The sequence below is a fragment of the Podarcis muralis genome, chromosome Z, assembly GCF_964188315.1.
Source record: "Podarcis muralis chromosome Z, rPodMur119.hap1.1, whole genome shotgun sequence".
Classification (NCBI taxonomy): Eukaryota; Metazoa; Chordata; class Lepidosauria; order Squamata; family Lacertidae; genus Podarcis; species Podarcis muralis.
The window spans coordinates 15,619,988-15,637,395 of NC_135673.1; the positions used below are offsets into that span (position 1 = coordinate 15,619,988).

Below are 17,408 nucleotides of genomic sequence, written 5' to 3' on the forward strand. Positions count from 1 at the left end.
AATTGAGGTAGGGATCATATGGAGAAGGCCCTTTCTCTTGAAGCCACCCCTTGTATATATTGAGGACTCTTGCCCCTTTCATTAACAGCTTTCTGCTCATACCGTTCTTCTGAAGAGGCCAATTAGCTGCTGCCTAAGTCAAATGGTGGTTGGTTTTGTTACTTGTCCAAAATATCGAAAGACGACTCACCTTATCTAGTAGTTCCAGCACATGGTCATTAAAAACAATTATCATTCACCTCTTCCTTCCCTCCTTTGGCCTCACACTGTCCTCAACCACTATATGTGTCTTCAGCACTAACTACTTTTTAATTACATTGCTGAACTCCTGCAGTGGTTCTCAACCTGTGGGTCCCCAGATGTTGTCGGACTACAACTCCCATAATCCCTGAGCTCTGGCCTTGCTAGCTAGTTCAACAATATCTGGGGCCCCACAGGTTGAGAAAGGCTGCCTTAGGGGATTCCTTAGCTGTGGTTGCAGGGGGTTGGACTAGAGGACCCTTAGGGATCTCTTCCAACTCTGTGATGCTATACTATGATAATCAGCATCACCTTCTTCATCTTCCCTGTCACTCACGGGTGACTCAGTGCTAATTAACGATATGGTCCTGGGCCTGCTTTGGGATATAAAGAAAAATAACAATTGAATTAAATGCACTTTTTAAAGGGGGAGCGTGAACAGCTAATCAAAAAGACTCTTTTGCCCTCAAAGCCCAGTCAGATCCATGCCCCCCCCCCCCCGACTTCAGGCTTCACAATGGAATCCTAGGCTCTGGAATGCAGAGCAATAATCTTATCAGAGGGGAGGGGAGGGTGTCTGTTTAATGAGGGGTCTTATTTAAAGAAAGGGAGACACGGGCACCTCATGCACATCCTACTTTCCCACCTGGACGGAGCAGTCAATCTAGCAGAAGCAGAAAAGTAAGTACTCAAGGAAACCTGTTGCCATGTTCAGCGGAGGTGGTTTTAGGGTAGCAAGGCTGGTTCGGCTGCACTGGGCAGCACACTGCAGGGGGTGCCACAACAGTGCCGTAGAAGGGAGTATGAGAGGTGGTGTGTGTGTGTGTGTGTGTGTGTGTGTGTGTGTGTGTGTGTGTTGAATTTTAGTGTCACACAGGGTGCCACTGAAATTTGAGAGCCCAAAGTCTGCTACTGTGTTCAGAAGAAAGCTTATGCGTTTTTTTTTATTGATTCATTCATTCATTCATTCATTTGTCAAGGAATATTTTCCCCCGAGTGGGTGTTCTGTCTCGCAAAGGGTGGCATAGATGAGGTCAGCTCTTGAAACTAGTTTTCTAAAGGTAAACAAATCTAAACTCCTATTTCCCTAACTTCAGCCATTTCTAGACTACTAGGGCAGGGAGATTGGCCTTGAATTCTCAATGCTTCTTTGGAGGCTAGTAAGAGGCAACATTATGGTAGTTTATAAAATTTTGCATTGCACTGAAAAAGTAGATAGAGAAAAGTTTTGATCACTCTCTTGTAACACTAGAACTCATGAACATCCAATTAAGCTGAATGTTGGAAGATTCAGGGCAGATAAAAAGAGGGACTTCTTCCTGAAGCACAAACTATGGAACTCCCTCCCACAGGAGGCAGTGGTGGCCAGTAGACCCTCCAAGTGTCCCTATTTTCCAGGGACAGTCCCAGATTTACAGAAGCCCTCCCAGTTTCTTATTTGATCCTGGAATGTCCCCTTTTTCCTTAGGGCATCCCTATTTTCATTGGAGAAACGTTGGAGGGTATGGAGTTATCTTACCCCTGAGCCATCTCAAGGCAGCCCTGTATAGGGAGGTTTTTAATGTTTTATTGAATTTTTTTATATGTTGGAAGCCACTCAGAGTAGCTGGGGCAACCCAGTTAGATGGGTAGGGTATAATAAGGTTGTCCTTGCTTGCAGAGTGGCCTCTGAAGATTCCTCACCAGCAATGAGATGCTGAAAAATCAGGAGTGGTGTGAGGTGACTCTGAGAAAGGGATGGGAAAGGATGTCATGGGACAGGGATGTGGGGGACATTTTGCAGCTGAGGGCCACTTTCCTGTCTGCAAAACCTTCTGGGAGCCACATGCTAGCAATGGGTAGAGCCAGAGGCAAAGTGGGTGGGACAATGGATGTAAAATGTCACCTCTGTGCAGCCGACTAGGTTCTGCATACCCCCTGCATACTCTCGATCCTCCACGCAGGCCAGCAAGAGGCATTGTCTGAGTCAAGGACAGCAACTCCCAGTGAATGGGAGAATTGGGGACCAGACAGAGAAGCCCAAGGGGTGCATTTGGGTCCCTGAGGTCCCCCACCCCAGACTCAATAAGCCACGGAGTCTCTAGGTCTGGGCAATGCCGTTCTTTGTGACCGCTAAACAGAGGATGTTCAGGGAAGTCAACTCACAAAGGCTCACAATGGCTCCAGACCTGCACAGAGCCAGGCAATTCTTGGACTGAGCTGTTCCCTGCATGGTTCTCCTGTAATCCAGAGAGGATTCCCCTTGCCTGGTTTACCTTCCTTCCACCCTCCTTGCTTTCTGCCATCTCCCAAACCCTTGCAAGGGGGCTTCTCAGCTTCCCCCACTTCCTCCGGCTCACCCCCTTCTGCATATTTCTCTATGCATCCATGTTCACAGAATTATAGACCTGAAAGGGACCCCCAAAGGCCATCTAGTTCACCCCCCGCGATGCAGGAATCCCACCGGAAGAATCCCCGACAGATTGCTATCCATCCTCGGCTTAAAAACCTCCAAGGAAAGAGGAGGTGCCAGACCGAAATCGTTCAGGGGTGTGGGCGTTTGTCATTGTTAACTGACTTGTGTAGGTTTGTATATTAAGGGACATGTGGTAAAATGTTGTGTGTGGGATATAAGGTAAAGTGAGAGCAGTGGGTGGGCCGTGAGAGGAGGATGGAACCTTGGGGTGTGCTGCATGCTGATTGGCTGAGGATGGAGTGTGACAGGCAGGTGACAGTTAGGACAGTGTGTGTGTGACAGTTAAAGGCAGTTGGGCTTTGGAGGAGGAGGGAGGTGGGAGGAGGGAGGAGGGAGGAGGGAGAATCCGAGAAATCCATTTCCTCAAGACATGTTTGTGGCTCAGACAAGCTGATTTGTCTCAGGAGGGCAGTTGGGTCCCAGGGACACCAGTTGCCAATCTCCACAGAAGAAAGGCCTTGACAGTCTCATCTCTGGGAAGGAGCGAGGAATCTGCCCTGCTGAGGTCTTCCAAAATTTGGCAGTTGTGGTCCCAGCCAGTGTCAACAGATACAAAATCAGTTCCTTGTTATTAAGGTCTCGATCCAAACATACAAATTCAAAAGAGCCAGACAAGGGGAAGGGTGAATTGTTGGCCCAGTTATCAAAAAGATCTCAGAAAATACTTTGGTCCAGGACCCTTTGTTTGGGGCCGTCCTGCCAGATATGCCTGTGGGTCTCAGGATCCTGGCATGGTGGGGAGGCACCCCTATGTGTACAAAATAAATTCATTGTGATGTCAAATAGCAACCATGTGCCATTTGCAGGGAGAGGTCCCTGGTGTGAGCCGAAAGAGAAGAGCTTTCTCCCATCTTATTCATGTATCTGAACTTGCCTGGGAAGTCTCTTGTCACCATAGGCATAGCCGGGGGGGGGGGGTCAGGGGGAGAAACTACCCCCCATCAATAAAAACCAATAAAAATACATAGCAAACTGAGGTCCTGCCCCCAAAATGAAAGGCCCCCCTAACCAAAATCCTGGCTATGCCCATGGTTGTCACTCTTTGTGGCCAGACTTAACTTGGCAAGATCTCCCTCTCCCCTGTCTCAAGGTCTTTGATGATGATGATGATGATGATGATGATGATGATGATAATAATAATAATAATAATAATAATAATAATTTTTATTTATACCCCGCCCTCCCCAGCCAAGCCCAGGCTCAGAGCCTTGATGAGGACTCCGTCTGGGTGGAAGGGAAAGGGAAAGAAGAGAACGACCATTTAAGGGATGGGAAACCCCTGGAGCTGCCATACCCCACCCTCCCAAGCCCAAACTGCCCCTATTCTGTTGGCTACCAAAAGATGCTTCTTTCAAGCCTGATTTTGGTGGGGGCGAGAGGTGAACCTGTGGGCACCAGAGGCTGTATCTCTGGCCCCCAGGGTGCCCTTGAGGGGCATGTTGGCATGTCCTATCCAAGGACTGCCTCCCCCACTGCCTCCCAGAGCTTGGCTTTAAATGCCAAAGATGGTGGAGGCTGAGGTACCCTTCCCAAGTTCACCTGGCCACATGAAGATCATCTTCCCAAGGGCTCCACTGTGAACCTCCTCAAAGAGTGGAGCTCCAACGGTGGGCCCTGGGCTGGCAACTCTGCAGGTGAAACAAAGGGGGAAATGTCAGAAATAAAGTAAAATACAAACTAACCACCTCTGCCTTCCTCCAAGTCTCCTTGAAGCAGAGGTCAGTCTCCTCTGGACTCCATTACCGTCAGAGTTTTACAGGCCTTAAATCATCTCCCTCTCAGCAACCAAACAATTGCTCATCTGGCCCCCCAGACTCGCCTGTTTCCATCCCCTGGCCACTCACAAGGGCTGGATCTTCCTTGGGGACAAAGAGGTGGACCTTGTTCCTCTTGCAGCAGTTGCCCAGCAGCTTTTGCAGCCTCTTGAAGCTAGGAGAGAACAAGGAGAAGTTGAGAAACTGGAGCCCTGGGTTCAAAACATTTCTCAGCCATCAAGCTCCCTCCACTTAGCCCACGTCAGGGAAGTCCGAATAAAGCAGAGGAGGGCCGCAGCAATGGACCTGGTCATTGCCTTGGGGCCAGGGCTTCAAACTCACTGCCAACTCTTTCACTCCTGCTCCTCACTGCCAACTGCTGATCAGTTGCAGTTGGTCCCTAGAAGCCAGCAGTGAGTGATGTCACATAGGCTGGGCTGGGTGAGCCATGGTTGCCTTGACAACAGCCTCCCCACTAAAGCTGGACCACTCTGGCTCCTCCTTCAGAATGGGGAGACAAGACCCTCCAAGTGCCCCTAATTTCCAGGGATAGTCTTGGATTTACAAAAGCTGTCCCGGTTTCTGATCTGATCCCAGAATGTCCTCCTTTTACTTAGGACATCCCTATTTTCATTGGATAAATGTTGGCGGGTATGGCTTAGTTGACTTTAAGAGAGGATTAGGCAAATTCATGAAGCAGAGGGCTGTTGATTGCTACTATCATGATGGTTATGCTCTGTCTCCCTATGCTTCTGGAAACAGTTGCTGGAAGCAGCAGGAGGGGAGAGGGCTCTTGTTCTTGGGTCCTGTTTGTGGGCTTTCCACAGGCATCTGGCTGGACATTGTGAGGACAGGATGCTGGACTGGAGGGACCTGATCTAGAAAGGCTCTTCTAATGGTCTACTTCCACTGTCAGAGGCAGCCAGCCACTGAATACCAGTTCCTGGGAATCACAAGTGATGAGTGAGTTGCTTTTGTGCTCTGATGTTGCTTGTGAGCTTCCCATTGGGACATCTGGTGTGCTACTGCAAGAACAGGGTGCTGGACTACATGGGCCAGCGGCCTGATGCAACAGGGCTTTTCTGATGTTTTTGCTGTCTTAGATCAACTAAAATATCACAGCAGTGCTCTCCTCTTCCCAATCTTATGATATCACAAGAAGCACATTACAGTAGTACATTACATAACTGAGAGTGCATCAAGTTACAAATGCCCTTGCTTTAAATTTTTTATTTCAGTGATGTCATTTACCAAGCTATTGCATCCCTGAACAGTATCACGCAACTCCTTTTCATGCAGAAGCAGACATTGAAAGATGTGGAGGATGTATTTGGCAGGTTCACTCTCTCCAAGGCATTTACAGATGTATTTGCCTCTGGAATTCTGATGACTTGGATGGCAGCCTCTTGGAGTAGCCTGGCTTCATGAGGCAGGTTCCAACACAACGGACTGTTTTTCTAGGAAGTTTTCAGTGGGGAAATTTAGGTTGATTTGCACTGGAAATATATTGCAAATTCATGGACAATGCGGCTATCAACTGTTACTAGCTGTGATGGCTATGCTCTGCCTCTACGCTCAGAGGCTTTTCAGTTTTTAAACTATAAAGTGGTGGAGCCGCTGTGCACCAAGACACAGAGTGGCTCCAAAGGGTTAATAAAGTATAAACCCATCCAAAGATTTCTTTTACAAATAAGAAAGATTTCTAAAAAATAAACGTATCATCCACTTGTGAGTTCCATCATTATTGTTCTATATAGCCTTAAATGAGCCAGATATTTGCATGTACAGAAGGCACTGATTGACCATGCGCCTCAGCATTTGTATAGGGAATAAAATCATGTCGCATATTGAAAAACAGTCATTCAAGCTCTGCCCTTTAGATACTTTTAGTTTTATGAGATATCTTTTCAAGAAAGGTTATTTTCTTTTTCTTATGGTTGAACTTTTTTTCTTAGCAAATCAATAAAAAATTGAAAAGAGTAATGCCCCTGAATACCAGCTGCTGGAAACCACAGGAGGAGAGAGTGCTCTAGTGTACCTGTCCTGAAGCATCTGTCTGACCACCGTGAGAACAGGATGCTGGACGAGGTCTTATCCAGAACCAAGGGTCACCTTATCTTCTTGAAATGGCAGGCACAAAATGTATTGTGTTAGTGGAAATTCACTTGCAAAAATGTGCAGATTAGAGGAAATGGCATGCTAAAAACAAGTGTGTCATTTGGGAGAAAAGTGCCTCGGATTTCTACAAGGAACAGAATTAAACACATTTTGTTGGCTGAGGCAGAGCAGGAAACGACGAGTCTCCTCCCTCGTGCCAAGTCAAGGTACATGGAGTTAACTAAAGGCTGGCTGAATTATTCTGGCACCTGAAGCAGAGAATCCCACAAGCGCTTCTCCCTGGGGAGTAAACATGACAATTATGATAAATTAAAGGACTTAAAATCTGCTGCCCTTTCATGACTTGAGCAGCCAGATGCAAAGGAAGGCAGAGTTGCTGCATTTTTAACAGTTATCTAGAAGAGAAGATTTCAGGGGGTGCAACTTGAAGCAATGGGGAAATTAATTAATTTATTTTGTATTCATATTCCATCTTTTCTCCAAGGAGCTCAAGGTGGCATACATGGCTCTCCCTCTCCCCAGTTTATCCTTACAGAAACCCTGTGTTGTAGGTTAGACTGAGAGGCAGTGACTGAGCTAATGAGCTTCATGGCTCAGTGGGGGATTTGAACCCTGGTCTCTTAGGCCCTAATGCAACAACTACACCACACTTGCTCTCCAAATAAAATAAATCTATCTCCAGTCTGTGCTAATTTTACTTGGGTTCATATACCGGTTTTGTTTCTGCATTAATCTGAGAATCTGTATTTAAAAATCCACATGAAAATCTGTACTTAATTATTTGGGGTTGTATGCAATGCTAGTCCTACTCAGAATAAATTTATGGAAATTTATTGCAGTGGCTAACTTAGGTCCATCAAGTTCAATAGGTCTGCTCTGGGTAGAACTTAGCTGGATAGCAACCCACATAATTTTATCACATAATTTTATTTACCTTGAAATCCACATTTCATCTCAATATACACATAAAAATATATCCATTTTTAATGCCTTTTATTATTTGAACCAAGAATGTCAGGCTTGGGGCATGAGTGTTAAGGGCTCTTCCATACTTTCATTTAATATAGCTAAGAAGCTTTCTGTACCTCCATTAATCATCTGTTGCCTATATTACATTCTTCTCCAAATTGCTGCCTTCTCACACCTTCCTGTCCTTTTCTCATACAGTGGTGCCCCGCAAGACGAACGCCTCGCAAGACGGAAAACCCGCTAGACGAAAGGGTTTTCCGTTTTGGAGGCGCTTCGCAAAACGAATTTCCCTATGGGCTTCCTTCGCAAGACGAAAGCCCATAGGGAAATCTCTGGGACAGCGGGGAAGCGCAGCGCGTCTTCCCCACTGTCCTCGGACCTCCTCCGAAGCCGGGCGGCGGGGCGGGAACACCTCCCGCCGCCGCCCGGCTTCGGAAGGCTCCTCCGAAGCCGGGCGGCGGGGCGGGAACACCTCCCGCCACCGCCCGGCTTCGGAAGGATGCTCCGAAGCCGGGCGGCGGAGCGGGAACACCTTCTGAAGGCCGGCGGGGGGCAAAAGTCTTTGTTCCCCCCTGCCTGCCTTCCCGGGAGAGCGGAGAAACGCAACGCGTTTCTCCGCTGTCCCGGAAGGCTTTTGAAGGCAGGCGGGGGGGGAGCAAAGACTTTTGCCCCCCGCCCGCCTTCAGAAGAGGTCCTGGACCTCTTCTGAAGGCTGGCGGGGGGCAAAAGTCTTTGTCCCCCCTGCCTGCCTTCCCAGGGGCTTTTAAATCGCCCCGGACAGCGGAGAAGCCCTCCGCTGTCCCGGGGCGATTTTAAAATGCTGGGGGTGGGAAGAAAAGCCCTTGTTCCTCCCCCCCAGCCTTCAGAAGAGGTCGGGGGACAGACTGTCCCCGGACCTGGTCTGAAGGCGGTTTCCATAGGAACGCATTAATTGATTTTCAATGCATTCCTATGGGAAACCGTGCATCGCAAGACGAAAAACTCGCAAGACGAAGAGACTTGCGGAACGAATTAATTTTGTCTTGCGAGGCACCACTGTACTAATTTCTTTTTCAGAGTATCCTTGGTATGGGGGGTAAAAAAATCTGGATCAAGGGAGGGGAACATATAGGAAGGCAGTGACTTGCAGGAGAGCACCATGTGGACATCAGTACATGTGAGAAGGATCTAGGGGTGATAGTAGACCACAAACTTAGCATGAGTGTGATACTGGAGCCAAAATGGTGAGTGCTAATCTAGGCTGCCATCAATGGAAGTCTAGTGACCAGTTCAAGGGAAGAGATAGCACCACTCTATTCTGCCTTGGTCAGACCGCATCTGGAGTACTTTGTCCCACAGTTTAAGATGGATATGAACAAGCTAGAATGTGTGCAGAGGAGGGTCTGGAACCAAGGGTCTGGAAACCAAGCCTTATGAGGAATGGTTGAAGGAGCTGGATATGTTTAGCTTAGGAAAGAGGAGACTGAGAGAAGATATGGTAGCCATTTTCAGATATCTCAAGGGCTGTCACATGGAAGATGGAGAAAGCTTGTTTTCTCCTGCACTGGAGGGTAGGACCTGAACCTATGGTTTCAAAAGACAAGAAAAAAGATTCCAACTAAACATTAGGAAGAACTTTCTGATAGTGATAGCTGTGCAACAGTGGAATGGACTCCCTCAAAAGGTGGCAGACTCTCCTTCCTTGGAGATTTTTAAGCAGAACCTGGTTGGCCACCTGTCAGAGATTTGTTAGCTGTGATTCCTACCTTGCAGGGGGGTTGGACTAGAATCAGTGTTTCCCAACCTTGGGCCTCCAGCTGTTTTTGGACTACAACTCCCATCATCCCTAGCTAGCAAGACCAGTGGTCAGGGATGATGGGAATTGTAGTTCAAAAACAGCTGGAGGCCCAAGGTTGGGAAACACTGGACTAGATGACCCTTGGGTTACCCTTCCAACTCTGCAATTCTTTGATTCCATGACAACAGAGAATTAATGGAGCTACATGAAGTTTTGTATCCAGATTAATTGGCAGTATGGATGAGCCCTCTTAAAGTGGGGTTTGCATTTGGCATCAAATCTGGGACCAAATGATGCACTACTGGAAACAGCATCACTCAGGAGTTCCCATTAAGGCCTCCAAGTGGAGCCAAACTTTCCTGCAAGGACTTCTATTCAGTGGTAAATTCCATGCCGAATGGAAACTCTGATTGCCGCATGAATCTTTCTTTGCAAACACTGCTCAATTCAAGCTACACCTGTTAATGAATACTTTCCCCCCTTGAAATTGAGCATGGGGGGAAATCTCACTTCTGTTATTTTACCCACTTTCTCCGTCAACCCACCTAGTACTGGCATGTAGCCCACAGAAGGTTTCCAATAAGGGGGTGTGACCCCTTAGTGCTGAAAAAGACCTCTCCACCCTAAGCTAAGCCATCATTCATTCACTGTATTGTGCTTTAAAAAAAAAATCTATCATCACCCTTGTTATTTTATCAACTGCTGTAATTTTATTATAATATAGTTGCTGTTGAAACATAAAAATCTATGTCTGAGAAAGAAGAAGATACCTGTGGTGTGTCAAGGGTTTGCAAAGCTTTACACGAAAATTCAATAAATGTTTTAGACTATTCTGTATCTCACCCTACGAGACAAGAATGAACTCTGCGAGAGAAGTAGGGCGCACAATTTTGCAGTGCAAAAAGGAAGAATTCATTTCACAGCAGGAAAGGAAAAGGGGGGATGACTGTGTATTCCAAAAGCCCACATTTCAGCGGTGAGCCTTTGCTCAAAGGGGGCTCCATGCCAACCCCTCAAAACCATCCGAATAATTGCGACCGGAATTGACTCTCTTTCAGCCTCAGTTTGCCAAAGGAAGCTGTCCAGATCTCTTGATTAATTTGTTTTCCTGCATTCTTGTTTTACAAGGCTCCTGTTGAATCCACATGGTGCTAATGGAGCGACAGAGTTGGCAATCTGGGGAGTGGAAGAGGTCACAAGCCAGATCAAGCCATGGGGCAATTTTAACTAGCCAGGCCAAATTTTAATCAAGATATACTAATAAAAGAATGAAAGGGGAAAAATGCCTGCTGCTTCACTCAGAAGCAAAAGAGAAAAACTTCTAAGCAGTAAAAAAAAAAATAAGAGCCCAGACTTCCTCTTGGATTTTGTAGTAGAGTAAGGCAGTCGTTCAGTGGTGCAGCACATGAAGTTGTAACAACAGCAGCAATAATATTAATGTGTGGCAGAGAGCAGCCCTAATTCAAAGGCTGGAGAGAAGGGGGGCCAGGAGACAAGATGGGGTGGCTTGCTGAAGACTCCAGGGAGTCTCCTCCTCCTGCTGTGACCAGTTCCCCTCCTGCCTGGTCTCCCAGAACACATAGAGAAATGAAAAGAACAGATTGGTTGTGTTCAGACACAGTCTCAGAATGCTTGGGGAAAAGACCCTAGAGAGGAAGAGACTCGGGCAGCTGTGGGAAGACCTACTGGGAAGAGTTGCTGGGATCACTACAGCTGCACTATTTGGGTTTCTTTGAATAAAGAGTTAACTTCGCCGACACCAGTGTTTGTTTATTGCTGACCTTCACCTGACTCTAGCTCCTGACAGGCTTAACCATCAGAGGAGGGAGGGAGGAAAAGTAGGATGAAGGCCAGTGCTGCTCGCCTCTCCCCACAGCTCCCATTGCACCACCGTGAGAGGTCAGGCTGCCTCCCCCCCTTGCTCCCCTTCCCCACTGCCTTTCCCCACTGGCCAGGGGAATTCAGGACTCTGCTTAACATAGTGAGAAGCCATGATGGCGCAAGGATTTTTGTGACAGTTCCAGCATTTTTAGGGCAGTTGGAGACTATGTTGGCCACTATGAGAACAGGATGGGCCCTTGGCCTGATCCAGAATGAATATTCTACCTCCATTGTTGGAAACACCAAACCTCTGAATACTAGCTGCTGGAAACCACAGGATAGGAGAATTCTTGAGAGTTGTTAGGAGATCTTTATTCCCGTTCCTGGAGCTATAATTCCCAGAGTTCCCTGAAAAGAGTTATTGATTGTTGAACTAATGGCTCTCAGTATCCTTATATACTTTTAAGCAGTTTAAAATGTGAATAAAACAATGAAATTGGGGGGGGTGTTAAAAATATTTATTTAAAACATTCAGAGAATAATTAGAGTGATTTGACAGTCAATCTCTCTTCCCAGGGAATTCTGGGAACTGTGAAGGGAATAGTGGGTCTCCTACCACCACTCAGCACCCTTAACAAACTCCAGCTTCCGAGAATTCCTTGGAAGAAGCCATGATAGTTTAAAGTAGTATCATGGTTTTGAATGCAGCCACTAGCTCTTCCCTTATTCATTATAAAGTACAGAGGTGTTTGTGGTGTGTGTTTGTGTGGTGGGTTGAGGACTTGTCTAGGGATGCCTAAATCCAGTGACATGTCTTTCACTCTTTCTCCCCAGATGAAGGCCTCCTGCCTCTTCTCCTGCTTCTCCCTGCTGAGCTTCTGTGTCTGTTTCCCCCTGGATGAGGGGCAGGCATTGGGCCAGAAGGCCAGCCTCTGGGTCCCTGGAGCTGCCAAGTGGAAGTGTTCGCCTGGAGACTTCAAGTCCCTCCTCAGCATTGCCAGGGAACTACAGGGCTTCGAGAAGGAGCGAGCTGGCATCCGCCTCCGCTTCGGGAGGGAGAGAGGAGGAGATCCAGAAGATGAGAATGAAGCCACCAACTACCTGCCGGAGGAGGCAGGTGAGAAGAGGGCTGGCACTTTGGGGAACCTTGCTGAGGAGCTGAACGGCTACAGCCGGAAGAAGGGAGGCTTCAGCTTCCGCTTTGGGCGGCGGCGGCGGACAGCAGCTCTTTTCTGAAGTCCACTGTCCACCCACTTCAGCTGTGGAAGTCCTTCCTTATCTGTCCTGTGCTACATCTTCAACACTCTTGGAATGACCAGCAGTGCCCTCACCCCTGTTTTCATCCATCTGTTGCCTCATACAACACATGCATTTCTCATTTTCCTGTTCCCTATTCTGCAAAATCTTGTTTTTCGCAGGAGGGGGTCAAGAAGGGGTTGATTCCGCAACAGTCTCCTCCTCTCCACTGACTTCAGCTGTTCTGATTCGGCAGCTCAGTCTCAAGGCCACTTCTGCATGTTTTGCAGGAAGGGAGAACAGGGCAGAAGAGATCCCCTTGCATTGGTTCCCCCCCCCCAAAAAAAAGAACGCTACAATTTCCCCCCTGCAATGCCTGACCGTAAAGGAACATTGGGAGCATAGATCACAGTCTTCATTCATGGAGGGCACCTCTGAAACTCAAGAAGACCTGGCCGGTGCTTTTAAGAACTGAGCAGATGCTTGAGAGAAAGAGTGGGGGACGGTTTTCAGCTCAAGGGCCACATTCCCTTCTGGGAGTCATGGGCCAGTGGTGGGCGGGGTCCAAAGCAAATGTGGGTGAAGAAACAAATGAAAATTTCACCTTTGTACCATAGCTTAGTTTACACCCACCCACACCTACCTTTATACTGCATCCAGCAAGAGGCATTATTGGAGTTCAAGGATACATATTCTAACCATGCAAAATAATGGGGGGGGGGGAGTTAGGGGTGTGGCCTGGTAAGAGTAAGTGTGGAGTTGGTGTAGCCTTCATAGAGTTCTGAGGGCCAGACAGGGAGCCCTTAAGGGCCATGACCACTCTCTTTTATTTCTGACACAGTATCCTTGTGGAAGAATGAGGCGGAGGGGGTTTGCTTTCTGGGTTTGGGGAGAGAGATCACCCCTTGCTGGAGATGGGTAGAACTGTGAATTGAAGTTTTTCTCCATTTTTAATTTCTCCAGCCAGCTCTCCACATTTCCACAGCCTGTGGAAGACCGCTATTCCTTTAAGTTCTCATGAAAAGTCATTAGCATTTTTATGCAGATTCTCCTAATTGATACGTTTGAAATATTTTTCCACTAACAGGCATTGCTTCACAAAACAATTTCCCCTAAAACAACACGTATTTGTATGCTGTTTTTGTGGATGTGTGCATCTTTACTCACGTTACTCCAGAAAAGGGCAGTGATTGGCAAGAACTGCATCACTAAATTTGGAGAAGGGCTGCAGTGCAGTTTCTGCATTGTTTCTGAAAGTGCATATTATGTAGGTTTGCCTTTAAGTGAGCTGAATTTCTTGCCCATTTCCTAGCTACCAGTCATGATAGCTATGTTCTCCTTCCACGTCAGAGGCAATATACCTATGAATGCCAATGGCTGGGAACCACAACTGGGGAGAGTTGCTCTTGTGCTCAAGTTCTGCTTGGGAGAATCCCATAATGAACATCTTTTTAGCCACTGAGAGAAGAGAAGGACAGACTGGATGGGCCTCATTCAGCCTGATGCAGCAGGGAATGCAGGACAGTTTTAAAAGGGGGTCAGACATGTTTATGGAGGGCAAAGCTACTGGCCAAAATGGTAACACTCTGCTGCAACAAAGACAATAATGTATCTGAATACCAGTTTCTGGAAGCCACAGAGGGGGGAGTGTGCTATTGTGCTTGCATGCTGCTTGTGAGCTTCCCATATTGGGTACCTGGAAGCCTGTGAGCAAGACCTCACACAAGAGCACTCTCCTGTGCTTTCTAGCAATTGGTATACAGAACCACTGCTGCCTCTGCCCCTTTCTCAATATGGCTCCACCTCCTTCTTGAATCTCAGGAGACTTGAAAATCATAGAACCATAGAGCTGGGTCCCCAAAGGGTCATCTAGTCCCACCCCCTGCGATGCAGGAATCACAGCTACTTGGTAATCGAGGCGTGGAAATGGCATAATCAAAATCTGTGGGCCAGTTACCGACTGCAGACTGAAATGACTGAAATAAATATTTGCTTGTTCCTCCCTCTGGTTTAAAGGAGGGAACAGAATCCCCACCCCCACCCCAAGTCCTGCAGAGCCACAACTGAGCATTGCTTCACCTCAGAAGAATAATCTGAAGATGAAATCTGGAGCCCACCAGTTAGCATGACTTTCCCTGAGCCCGGTGCAGTTTGGAAACTCTTTCATTGCAGCTGGATGGAAAATTGTCAGGCTGGATATTTATTAAGGATCTGAGTGCTTAAAGAGTGTTGCGGGGTGGGTTATAAAGTAAGAGGGCTGTCTCCATGGAAACATCAATTAAAAGCTCCCAGCAGCTTTGCTGTTCAATCAAAGCATACATTGGGGTTGTTTTCTGAAACAGAGCTCTCCCGTGGGATGAGATTAAAAGCAGGGTTTGTGAGGCATCCCCTGCACCCAGCCTCTGGTCATCTTCCTTTGCAACCTGGCTGAAGAAGCAACAGGTGTCATTCAGCCAACCATTTCCAGAGCAGCAAAAAGACAGGTGCTCTCAGGACTTCAGCCCTCTGTGGGTCTTGAACTTGAGATAGGAGGAATGTCAGGCTGGAACTTGGCCTAGTCCATAGCCTCTGTCTCTATCCAGATCTGTGCTTGCCTCCATGTCCAGCATCCAAACGTTGGGACACAGCTGGCAATTTGCTGATCTCTAGGAGAAAAGCTGGTGCTCAGCTGTGGAGGATCTGCTTTGCACACAGAAACTCCCAGGTTAAGTCCTTGGAATCTCTAGGTAGGGCAGAGAATGGCCTCAAAAAAGGATATTGCAGGGTTGGGAAAGCTTCAGAAAAGGGCAAGCAAAATTATCATGGAGCTAGAGAATCTCCCCTATGAAGAAAGGTTGCAGCGTTTGGGACTTTTTAGTTTAGAGAAAAAGGTGAGTGAGAAGGGACGTTATAGAAGTTTATAAACTTGGCGGTATAGCAAAAGTGGGTAGAGACAAGTTTTTCTCCCTCTCTCACAACACTAGAAATCATGGACATCCAATGGAGATGAATGTTGGAGGATTCAGGGCAGATAAAAGAAAGGGGTTTCTTCACGCACCACAAACTGTGGAAATTGCTCCCATGTGGGGGCAAACAGCCGGTAGTTTAATTCTTTATTGACAAAGAAAGCACCAACCTACAGTAGCTCCAGAGGTGAATTAAACACACACACACAATCCCCAGGCTAATGCTCTGAGCTGGATTGTTGGAGCTGTTGCTGTGCCTGCTGCTTTCTGTCCCCACTTCAGGCACCTTCTCTGCTTCAGCTCCTGGCGTGTCCTGCCCTTCCTCACCCATCTCTGACTGCTCATATCTTCCCATTCTCCAGCTCTGGTTCCTGCCTTGTAGGAGGCACAAACCCCCATAAATTGCAACCCACTTCCTCTGGATCAGCCTCTGAACATGCCATTCAATAGAGCCCCACCAGTCCTTAACAGCAGCTCTCCAGGGTTTCAGAGTGTTCTTCCCTAGCCCTACCCAGAGACAAGAAGGATTGAACCTGGTGCCTTTTGCATGCAAAGCAGATGCTCTGCCAACAAGCTAGAGTGTTTTAACTATGATAAAGTTAAGGTTCCCGTCCTCAAGGTATAAGAAGCTACATCATACTTTACTGGTTGCTGGAAACCACAGACAAGGAGAGTGCTATTGCACTCAGGTCCTGCTTGCGGGTTTCGCATTGGGCCACTGTGAGAACTGGATGCTGGACTAGATGAGCTATTGATCCAATCCAGCAGGCTCTGCTTGTGTTCGTATGTACTGAATCAGAGCATTGGTCAAAGCAGGTGCTCTATTGCTGAGTTATGGTGCTGTTACACTGTTGAAATGGATATGATGATTCAAGAAAATAACCCTTGGGATAATGGGGTTGACTGCAAAGTCTGTGAGACAAACTTAGTGTGCTGCCAATATTTTGGTTTTCTGTAAAAGCAGATTTAAAAAAGCATGAATCAGAATATCAATATATTTATCTTTGGGGCACAGAAACTGGCAAGAGCACCTACCATCATAGAATCATAGAATTGTAGAAGACCCCCCCAAAGTCATGTAGCCTAACTTCCTGCAATCACTGCTAAAGAATACTGTTATCCAATAATTCTCAAAGATTATGGACAGTGACTCTGAGCTTGCATCTGCAAGCTCCTTTAGTTTCCTTGGATGCAGCTCATCAGGCCCTGGAGATTTGAATTCATTTAAATTAGCTAGGTGTTCCCTCACCACCTCTTTTCCTATCTTGGGCTGCAGCTCCCTCCTTACATTCTTTAGTCTGTTATCAGCAGGTTGGGCATTGCTTTCCTTTTGGGTGAAGAGGCAAAATAAGTGTTGAACAGTTCCACCTTCTCTCTGTCACACAGTAGCATTTCTGTCTTCTCCATGCACGAGATCTACTACTTGTTTGTTCTTCCTCTTGGTTTGAACATAGCTGAAGAAACATTTTGAAAATTATTTTTAACCTCTCTTGCAAGCCTGACCTTCTTCCTGCAGCTGTTGGCTGCTCGTATATACTCTTTGTGGTTTCCCTTTTCTTCCATTTCTTATACATGCCCTTAAATCTCAGCTCATCTGTAAGCTCCTTATGCAGCTACACCAGTTTCTTCAGATGTCCAGAACTGGACGGTACACCCAAGTGGGGTCTGTCCAAGGCAGAATACATTCATTTCCCTTTATCCTGATGCTATAGTTCTGTTGATGCAGCCTAGACTTTCAGCCAGTGGAAACAGAGGAAAACAATAGAATGCGAAAAACCAGAGATCTGTTCAAGAAAACTGGAGATATGAAAGGAACATTCTGTACAACGATTACCATAGTAAAGGACAAAAGTGGTAAGGACCTAACAGAAGCAGAAGACATCAAGAAGAGGCGGCAAGAATACACAGAGGAATTATACCAGAAAAATATGGAGGTCTCGTACACCCCAGGTAGTGTGGTTGCTGACCTTAAGCCAGACATCCTGGAGAGTGAAGTCAAATGGGCCTTAGAAAACACTGCTAATAACAAGGCCAGTGAAAGTGATGATATTCCAGCTGAACTATTTAAAATTTTAAAAGATGTTGCTGTTAAG

General features: G+C 46.9%; 1 protein-coding gene across 3 annotated transcripts; it reads left to right on the forward strand.

Annotated features, from left to right (window-relative positions):
• The first annotated feature begins 872 nt into the window (after window positions 1-872).
• On the forward strand, window positions 873-15,164 carry QRFP (pyroglutamylated RFamide peptide). Of its 3 annotated transcripts, none has more exons than XM_028715696.2 (2): window positions 873-921; window positions 11,969-15,164. In XM_028715696.2, the coding sequence occupies exon 2, from the start codon at window positions 11,969-11,971 to the stop codon at window positions 12,368-12,370; it is 402 nt and encodes a 133-aa protein (XP_028571529.1). In that variant the 5' UTR covers window positions 873-921; the 3' UTR covers window positions 12,371-15,164. The 3 variants fall into 3 exon arrangements, with proteins under 3 accessions (XP_028571529.1, XP_028571527.1, XP_028571528.1); XM_028715694.2 differs by lacking the exon at window positions 873-921 and adding an exon at window positions 3,020-3,271; XM_028715695.2 differs by lacking the exon at window positions 873-921 and adding an exon at window positions 3,020-3,200.
• The last annotated feature ends 2,244 nt before the right edge of the window (window positions 15,165-17,408 follow it).

Coding starts and splice junctions, on each gene's coding strand:
- QRFP (XM_028715696.2), top strand. CDS start 11,969: ATGAAGGCCTCCTGCCTCTTCTCCTGCTTCTCCCTGCTGAGCTTCTGT.